Source organism: Patella vulgata, chromosome 3 (assembly GCF_932274485.2).
Source record: "Patella vulgata chromosome 3, xgPatVulg1.2, whole genome shotgun sequence".
NCBI classification, from domain to species: Eukaryota; Metazoa; Mollusca; class Gastropoda; family Patellidae; genus Patella; species Patella vulgata.
In genome coordinates this window covers 74,259,776-74,270,111 of record NC_065881.2, presented here as the reverse complement: position 1 = coordinate 74,270,111, position 10,336 = coordinate 74,259,776, and the positions used below count along the sequence as shown (strand labels likewise).

The 10,336-nt window shown below is 36.6% G+C and overlaps 1 protein-coding gene across 1 annotated transcript; it reads left to right on the top strand.

Moving 5' to 3' along the window:
- Nucleotides 1-10,336, top strand: LOC126816005 (solute carrier family 12 member 6). The gene is made up of 12 exons (XM_050542134.2): nucleotides 1-113; nucleotides 396-484; nucleotides 878-957; nucleotides 1,145-1,233; nucleotides 1,689-1,789; nucleotides 2,714-2,830; nucleotides 3,425-3,514; nucleotides 4,711-4,802; nucleotides 5,521-5,616; nucleotides 6,927-7,150; nucleotides 8,448-8,581; nucleotides 9,451-10,336. The coding sequence occupies exons 1-12, from the start codon at nucleotides 34-36 to the stop codon at nucleotides 9,540-9,542; spliced, it is 1,284 nt and encodes a 427-aa protein (XP_050398091.2). The 5' UTR covers nucleotides 1-33; the 3' UTR covers nucleotides 9,543-10,336.

The window sequence follows — 10,336 nt, the reverse complement described above, 5'->3', positions numbered from 1 at the left end:
CTTTTTAGGGCAGAAAAAGAATGGGGTGATGGTATGAGGGGTTTAGCTGTATCGGCTGCCAACTATGCCCTTCTTCGTATCCGTGGAGAAGGAAAGCACACAAAGAACTGGAGGTAACAATCTGATTAATTGCTAGTCCTCATCTACTTTATCACCAACGAATAAGCGTTGGTGTTGCCCAATTCCACGGATAAAAAGTCCATATCGTGTGATAAATTTGGTTTTATTTGAATATCGGAACTATTAAATGAACACCATTGCTGGGAAAAGTGATGCCACGGGACAATTTGTCTCCATAGGTGTGTCTGTCTGTAGACTTCTCGCTCTAATGATCTGATTCAGATCTTCCAGTTTAGGGCCATTTATTAAAACACCTGGATTTAATGTATTTTTAGGCCACAGTTGTTGATTTTAATGAAACCAGATAAGGCCTTGTTTCCATCTCATCCTCAGATGTTGAGTTTTGCTGCTCAACTAAAAGCAGGTGCGTATATATTTACTATAACCCTGGGATAGGGGCTTAGTTCACAGTCGATATAGGTTCTAAATATTGACATTTAAAAACACAAATGAATAACGATGAGAGCACATATCGAAACGTCGTGATATATATGTGTACAAACCGGTGATTGTTTTCAATATAAATTGCGTTGTGATTTTTATTGTGCTCAACCGCTAAATGCCACGCAAGGATTATTGACATTTGTTTAGGTATCATATGATCAACTGAGTTAGTTTCATTCTAATTTCACACACAAAACATATCAACAATATATATGTCGTATTGGTTGATGGGTGGAGCATTTGATAAGCCAAATGGCACAAATAACTAAAAGATTAGAGTGAGACAATAAAATTTTCCTTTTTGTTGTTTTAGGTAAAGGTATAACTTTAGTTAACACTGTTCTAGAAGGAGATTATATTGAAAGGGCAGTTGAAGGTAGAGCGGCAAAGATGGTAAATCACATATATTATTTGTATTCACCAACTACTGTCTGTCATATTTTGTAAGGTGATCAGAAACATGCAATAAAATGACGATTTTTATGTAAAAGTATTGTTTATTTGACTTGGATGTGAAATTTTATTGTTCTCTTTAAATTTTTAGGATCTAAAAGAGCACTGTAATTTTCATTATTTTCAGATATTAAATGATTTTATGGATGGATATGGTGTTCGGGGTTTTACACAAGTTGTTACATCTCCTGACGTCATTCAAGGTTTAACTCATTGGTAAAATATTTTATCTTCTACGTTAACGTGGTCGGTGTAATTTTCATATAATATCATCACCTATGTCCGCCGGTCTGTCAACTATTGGCTCGTTGGATGATGAACCCTATCGATATTCAAAGCTCCGGGACCTTCCATTCCCTACACATACTTCCCTTTCCGAATGCCTTGATAACACGGTAGTGGCTACGGTTTTAGCAGCTTTTTTCGAATTCGGTGTGAAACATTGTGGCAATGAGAGGTCGAAATCTATTCAGCACTGCACGACCTTATGTTATGTTTCCTCCATGGCAATGCAGGGCTATAAGTGGGCAATAGTACATGTAAATGGGTCACTCAAATCTACAATATAAATCTCATCTGAAATATAGTGAAAATGGTAAACATACGCTGCCTCCTGTTCAAAACCTAATACTTCTTATTATATTAAACATTTTATATTTTCTAATTTAAAGCATCCAGACGGCAGGTTTAGGTAAATTACGACATAATACTGTGATGATTGGATGGCCATCACATTGGACTGATGATCCCGACCAAAGTGCAAGATTCCTTAGTAAGTCATTGGGTTATTTTATTTTTTGATTAGAAACGTTTTTATACGCCCACATTTTCATGTGGACGTATATTGTCGTCGCCCCTGTCCGTCCGGACGTCCGTATGCCTGGACGTCCGTCCGTCCACAATTGTTTGTGGACTCTCCACAGGTCACAATTCTTATCCGATTTTGACGAAACTTAAAAATATAGGTTTATCCCCAATATTGGCATGTATCGGATCGAAACTTCGTGGATTATGGCCCCAAATTGTACGAAAAATCACGTTTTTAGCTTGTGGGCACAATAGAGGTCACAATTTTGAACCGATTTTGATGAAACCTAACATGCATGTTTATAACCCAAAGATCTTGGTTTCTTTCGATATTTGCGCATAACGGATCGTAACTTCCTGAATTATGGCCCCTGATTGTCCGAAAAATCACCTTTTTTAGCTTGTGGTCCCTCTTGAGGTCACAATTATTATCCGATTTAAAAAAAACGTTTGATTATATCTCCGTTACACCGTCAGGAAGGTTGAGTTCGAATTTCGTGAAAATCGGACCAAAATTGCCGGACAAAATGGCCGCCGTTTGTACGCGAATAGTGTAAAAATATGGTATATCAAAGTTGTGGACCCTGTAGAGGTCACAATTTTAATTCGATATTGATGAAACTTGAAATGCATGTTTATAACCCAAAGATCTTGGTTCCTTTCGATATTTGCACATATCGAATTGTAACTTCATGAATTATGGCCTTGATTGTAGGAAAAATCACTTTTCTTTTTAGCTTGTTCTCTATCCATCTCTCGAAAATGTGGGCGTATCCTGCCTGGCAGCCGCTGGGTAAAAGACGTAACATCTATGGATGGAAGTAGTCACATTTTTGTACTCTTTATCGTAATTGATGGTTTTTTGGGGTTTTTTTTGTTTTTTTTGTAGGCGTTCTACAGGCTATAGCAACGGCTAATCTTTCTTTGATGGTAGCAAAAGGTGTTGACGGTTTTCCTGAAAGTACTGACAGATTGACTGGCACCATTGACGTTTGGTGGATTGTCCATATCCTTTAATAATACAGTCGACCAGACATATTGGAACTTCAGTTGTTTACAATCAGTTTAAGGCACAGATCTATATTTCGTTTCGTTTTTTTTATACTTTCGATGGCCTCCACTACATGAAGATCTGACCGGTTGTACTTGTAGTGTGAGGTTGCATCTTGATTTTTTGACAACCACAAACGCATTTTCGTGAAGTTATTTTAACGTTCACAATCTTACTTCATAATAGATTTTTTTACAATTTGCTGATTTGTTTGAAAATAATTTTAGATTTATCGGGGACGTCGTTGCTGCTTGTGGGTGTACATGGTACGTGACAAGCCTCGTATATGTTTATCATATGAGAACAAAATGTGACTGATAACAATAAGAGAAACGTCGTGCTATATGTTTGTAAACTAGTGCTTGCTTTCTATGTAAATTGTGTTGTGTTTTTTTTTATTGTGCTCAATCGCTAAATGCCACACAGGGATTAAAATGAAATAGGGTTTGACGTTCTACTTTTCTGCCCCAACCGGGATAATGAAGACGGATCAAGAGATTATCCTTTAAATATTAAACATGTATTATGTTAACCTTAACAACAGAATACATGATGGAGGAATGTTGCTTCTATTAGCTTTCTTACTCCAACAAAATCCAACATGGAAACACTGTACACTTAGAATATTCACCATAGCTCGTATCCTTTTATATCATAAATTGTTTCAAGATCGAAGTCATGATTCACTATACCATTTGAAAAATTAGAAGGTTTTTTAGCATCCTACACCAACCGGGCTAATGAAGACGGACATGCGCCATACATTGTGCCCATACAGCGGCGTTTCGGCCTACTTTTCATTGAATTCCTACCGTCAAATGTTCTTTTACGTGCACGCCAATATATGCACGGGTCCTGACATTTTGAACTTTTATTGTGTCAGACATGTATTAATAATGTCAATAAAATCACAGAAAAAAAACACAAATCAGTGCTGGAAAAAGTCACAGGTCCCAGAAGGGTTGTGGCTGACAAAGACTGAATTTGGGCCTAACAGTATCTGTTGCGGGCACCTTGTTTCCAGGTTTGTCTGAAACAGTTTATTCCTCGACGTTGAAACCCCGTGGTCAGAATCCTGCTCAAAACGCATATTTATATTTGTGTGAGAGTTATTTCAAAAATCATAGAAATTCTATACTATCTAATACCATATGAATTTTTGAGTTCTGCTATAATCACCGACAAAAGCGTGTTTGTGTCAATAGCGTCCAAAGTATTGCAAAAAGTGACCTATATGGAAATATATGTTATAAACACGTACATTCTACATATCATATCATATATCCGAAGTTCAAATGATTTCATAAAATATTTTTGTGGTTTTTCTTGTCGGTTTCACTTACCCATGCAAAACTTCGGACGCTATTGACCCAAAAACGCTCTTGTCGGCCCTCGTAGGTGATTAGTCGGACCGGTATTTTTATACGCCCACATTTTGATGTGGACCTATATTGTCGTCGCCCCTATCCGTCCATTCGTCCGTGTGTCCGTTCACATTTGTTTGTCGACACTCTACGGGTCACAATTTTTATCCGATTTTGACTAAACTTGAAATATAGGTCTATCTCCCAAATATATCGGTTCCTTTCGATATTGGCATGTATCGGACCATAACTTCATGGATTATGACCCCTGTTTGTACGAAAAATCACTCTAGAGGTCACAGTTTTCATCGGATTTTGATGAAAATTGAAATGCATGTTTATAACTATAACCCAAAGATCTTGGTTCCTTTCGATATTCGCGCACATTGCATCGTAACTTCCTGAATTCGTGGCAACCGCTAGTTTTTAACAATATAAGCCTAATTTTGATTTCCTTGAATGTAAGAATAGAGCTTGAAGATAATAGTGTACAATTAAAACGTGATATAGAGAAATATTTATATCATCTAAGAATCAAAGCCAACGTCACAGTCGTAGAATTAGTAAGTATTTACATTAAACATCTATTAGAAATTGGGTGGGTGGGTGCGTTTGTGTTGGGGTGGGTCATACAGTCTGTCATTGAATCAAGTGTTGTGGTTTCGATTCAACACTTGTACATGACGAGTTGGGTCGCCTGCCCAATCTCGGTGGTCTTCCCTGGTTCTTTCACTCGAAATGACCTAGTTTATTTTGCGCGAGGACGTAAAGCCCCCATGGACAACAATTCTAATGGTGTGGTTGGTAGACCTTAGTAGATTCACATATGATCTGCTAGTTTTACGGCCCAGGTCAACTCATAATTGAACATTTACTACACTGAAATGGAATCAAATAGGGTTTATCCGTCTACTGTTCTGCTCCGACTGGGCTAATGAAGACGGGCATATGCCATGCAGTGTGCTATGAGGGAAATTTTACCCGGACAGCGGCTCTACGGCCTACTTTTATTTCGAATTCCAACTGTCAAGAGTTCTTTTACGTGCACGCCAAAGTTTTGACGGAGCCTCGGTTTTTGTTCCATCGGAACGACTAGGTGCCATTCCTTGCACCGCTGACAATTACGAGGAATTTTCTCAGCCAAAACCTGGATCGAACCCTGGACCTCCCGGATAGCGAGTCGGCGTCCTACTCACTGAGTCACCATTTACTACACAACATCATTGAACTTCATTGATTTGTTTAACAATTGGACATATTATGATTTGGTTTTTTTTGTAGGTAGATAGTGATATATCAGCGTATATATATGAACGAACATTACAAATGGAAGAACGATCAAAACTTATACAAAATATGAGATTAAAAAAACATGCTGTAAGTGGACCTTAATCATTTTTATCGGATGAAACATGACCTGCTCCTTATTACAAGTCTGCCCTGTTACACCATATCTACAGGGTTATATTGTCAACTACCCGCCCATCAATTTCCTGCAGAATCTTTGATCGATCGATGGGTTTGTTCCTAAACATAAATATAAGAGATTTTGATACCCTCGAAGTACATTGCGCTAGATTACAGAGATTATGTACATGACACTGTACAGAGCTTAAAGCAATATTCATTTTGGTTACTATTATCTTAAAATAACAATATTGTTGTTATTAATTCGTTTTTTAAAGACACATGCTCAGTTAAAACATACTATATTATGGCCATCTACAAATTTATTGAATCCTACAAACTCCGGCATTTCGCAAATACAAATTTGAAATCTCTGATTCTATTAGTTGGCACCCATATTAACGTTAATTGTTTACAAGGGGTGTCATAGAGAAATAAACAATGGTCATTATTTGAGAATGGGCCAGGATAGAAGCTTTAACTGTGAGAATTTCTAAATTAATATGGATATTTAATAGTATAATTAAGACTGATTAGGCCACACCAATATGAATGTCTGTCTTTCGGGAAAACCTGTTAAAATGTTTCTTCTTATTTCTTTGGGAAAAGGACTAATTTAAAAACCAAAAGTACTTGCTCACGCTGTTAAAAAGCTTTTAGTTCCAAATTTTTAAGTTTTTAAATTTTAAAGAAGCTAAATCTCTAATATTTGGGACCTAGAAATAGACAAAAATGGGTCGCTACGCATATGATAATATAATATGAATGTATATAAACTGATTTACATTCAATCGTTTCTGTTTTTACTGTAATTTCAAGTCAGTTATGTTCGGCGAAATACGCCAGAAGTCTCATGTGAATGGCAATCTTTAGCGTCTGGTTTTTCCCGTCTACACCGATGGTATTTATTGCGCATGCTCTCCAGATAAGAATATAGCTTCACCATTTGACATGACTTGTGGAATATGTCTAGCCCTGTTCTTTGAGTCCCTTGTTTCAAATGGCGTTGAAACGCATTATGGTACACGATTCGTGTACCAATGGTAAAATGTTTATTTTGTCTTGAATATTGGATATCAGAAGCCCATCTTTTCCCTGTAAGATCACGAGACCAATGTAGATTTGAATTGACAAATAATTCGTGTTTTCAATGTCGAAGATTTTTGATGATATTGAGTTAGAGACTTAGCTACTTTAAACTAATCTTTTATTGATAAAGACCTCGAAGTACAGAACATTAATTTGGTTTGGCCTTTATGACCGATTAGTTTTTGTTACAGAGTAAAAACCAGCTACAGGACATAGTTGATAATGCTCACAGTCAGCGAGATTTTATAGAGACATTAGAACCATTAGAAGATGTATTAGAAGAAACCGAACCAGTGCCTGTTATAGGTGTATTATCAGCTGTAGATGTACCATCATCAGAGAGAATACAATATACATACAGTAATATAACACAACTAAGACGGGAAACTTATTATAAACAACCACAACGTAAACCGTTAGTTTGTTTTATTGTCGTCACTCCTCTCCTACCGTCATTCCATTCGACCACAATTGCTTGTTAACGCATTGGAGTCGATATTTTTCATTAGAGTTATTGTCCGTAACTTGTGAAATGTTCAGATAAAGTTAATCATCCATTCAGTGTGATGTTAATCATGTTATCGTCGCGTAAAATCATCCATACAGTGTGATGTAATCGTCGAGTAAAAACACCCATACGGTGTGATTTAAAACATGTTATCGTCGGCTAAAAACGTCTATACCGTGTGATTTTGATCATGTTGTCGTCAAATGTTTGATCTCATCCTCGGTGTCCCCAGTGGTTTCATTCTGTTCTACTCCACTAACCCCTGGGTTAATCTATGGGGGAGACACGTTTTCAAGTTATCCGCCCTTGATGGTTGTGCTATTTTTATCGACCAATCTTATAAATCGTTAATTGCAAAGGAAATTGGCAAAGGGAAGTAACTCTCAACGGACAAGGCTAGGAGTTGGTCTAAATGAGAGAAGTCCAAATTATTCTAAATGCGTATTTAATAACAACAAATTATATAATATTATATAAATGAAGACCGTGCGTTTATGTAGGTTCAAGAAATTTGTTGAGAATCGTTCGTTCGTTCGTGGAATTTTACGTCCACCTGATATCGTAGATAAGTTATTGTGAATCAAATTGCCAAGTATAAGTTCAATAATAATAAACATTATTGGGATCGCCTAGTGGTCTAGAGTGTCACGATTTGACCTCTAACTTGCGGTTGTGGTTTCGATCCCTGATGTGAGCGTATGTGGCTTGGAGATGGGGGCGCCTTCTCAACCTCGTGGGTTTCCACTTGTACTCCCACAACAACAACAACAACAACAACAGAATGAAACATTTCAGACAAAGAACGAATAGTAATAATAGTAACAAAAGTCAAATATATAGATGTTATAGATATTTGAAATCAGCGAAACATACTACAGATTTTGATAATACAATTAAATATAAATGAATTAGAAATATATACATTACTTACATAAATCATTCAGTATCTGGACATGAATATGGTTATCTACCCTTATAAAAAGGCGAAACGACAGGTTTGTAAACTGTTTTTGATTGGTTTGTAGACTATAGCTACAATCAAGGCCAGGGCAGATAATTTGAAATCGTGGAACCCCTATGGATTAACCCAGGGTATAGGGGAGTAGAACGGAATGAGTACTCTGGGGATGGTTTGATCTATACCGGTTACGAATTGTAATTGTTAAATTGTGTTGTTTTTAAAAAAAATGTTCTGTCATTTCAGTGATAAAAAGAATGTACGGAAAATGCACACCGCCATAGAATTAAATAAACACATAGCATCTTTATCTAAGGAGGCTGAAATTGTTATTGTTAATATGCCATCATTTCCTACTACACCGTGTAACAATGAAAATTGTATCCTCTATTAAAATACTTTATATATACATGTATATTATCCTTTAAATGGGTTGAAGACCAACGTCTTATAGCTCCGACAGCTCATTATTCAGCCCGGACAGCGGCGTTTTGACCTACTTTTCGTTGAATTCTAACAGCTAGGGGTTATTTTATGTGGACGCGGATCTTGGATTTTCGTGCCACCCAAACGGCTAGGCGCCCTTCCATGTCTATGCCCTGACGAGGGGAAACAACGCTGGAAAATCTCAGCCAACACCAGGATCGAACCTTACTCACTGAGCCACCGTGACTCCTACAAATTGCAGATATCTGTGTGCATAATGCCATGTTTATAAGTTTTCTTTATTCCACATTTTAGGGGCGGGGAATTGGGGGAGGGGGCGAATTGTATAACGCGTGCGAATTAGATCACAAGGTCTGTCATTGAGTCAAGTGGCATGGTTTCGACTCCCCCAAGGAGTAGGGTCGCCTTCTCGACCTCGTAGGGTTTTCCGGATCCTTCGCTTTCCTCCCACAGCCAAACACCCCTAGGCGCAAGCGAATAATGGAAATAAAATTAAAGTATAGGTTTTTCCAATATGACCTAGTTTGTGTGTCTCTCTCTCTTTTATTCCACATCTTAACATACTGCTTACGCTGGTACCCAACCTCGTAGGGTTTCTACCGGTATTAAAATGTCCTTCCACCTCTATAGATCCCTATGCGAGTGGTAATAATTGAAATATAAAAAATATACGGTATGTTAGTCCGGCAATGACCTGGTTAGTTAATAGTATCTCTATCTCATCATTAATAAACTAATAAAATTGTTGTTTTTACTGTCAGTTTTCAAGTCTATTTTTTCTCCTTGACGAATTTGTGTTAAGATATGACATTTTTAGAAGTATTAACAGAAGGAATAGAAAGAGTTTTAATGGTGCGGGGATCTGGACAAGAAGTCATTACAATTTACTCCTAAACAGCAGCGACTTTCATATGTTCATTTCAGAGAGAATTGTAGGAAAACTATTTCTAGACCTACATTATCACGCCATTTTCTGAAACAAGATCAGAAATATAACATAGTCATTACCATATACTAAACAGAATTTCAAACAGAATTAACACATTTATGTTATTTTGCCAATTTGTCTTTATTTTTTTAATTTATTTTTTGGTTATCTGTACAGGAAGTTATTGTTATATTTATAAAAATAAAATATGTTAACTTATTCTATTGTACATTTCTTGTAAATGATCAGTAAATTATTTATAACGGATAATGCATGTAATCGTTTCTCTGGGCGGTATAAATTCTTATTAAAGGGGCATTGTGGAAGATTAGATACAGTTCTCGCTATAATAGTTAAAAAATAGATAATGAAAAGGAAAACTATTACACATTTCATTCAAATTACTTCACTTTGAGCCGAGTTATCGCCGTTAGAAGAACAGTGGACTTGATTGTCATTGCTACTACCGTTGTGAAGATAATAAACAAAGTCTCGATTATCCATTTTTAAAGTAAATCATTAAAATTGGTCGAATCGTTCTAATCTACTTAAAATCGGAGCCATCCGATAACACCGAGAGTTGATTATGGTCTTAATGTCTAATTTATAGATATACTCAAATTTAGCTTTTGCATTTACAATGCCTGTTTAAGTAGGAATCGCCGTAATGAGCCTATTTATAACACAGAAATGTATTGTTATATTTATGAAAATAAAATGTGTTAACTGACTTTATTGTACATTTCTTTTAAATAATGCA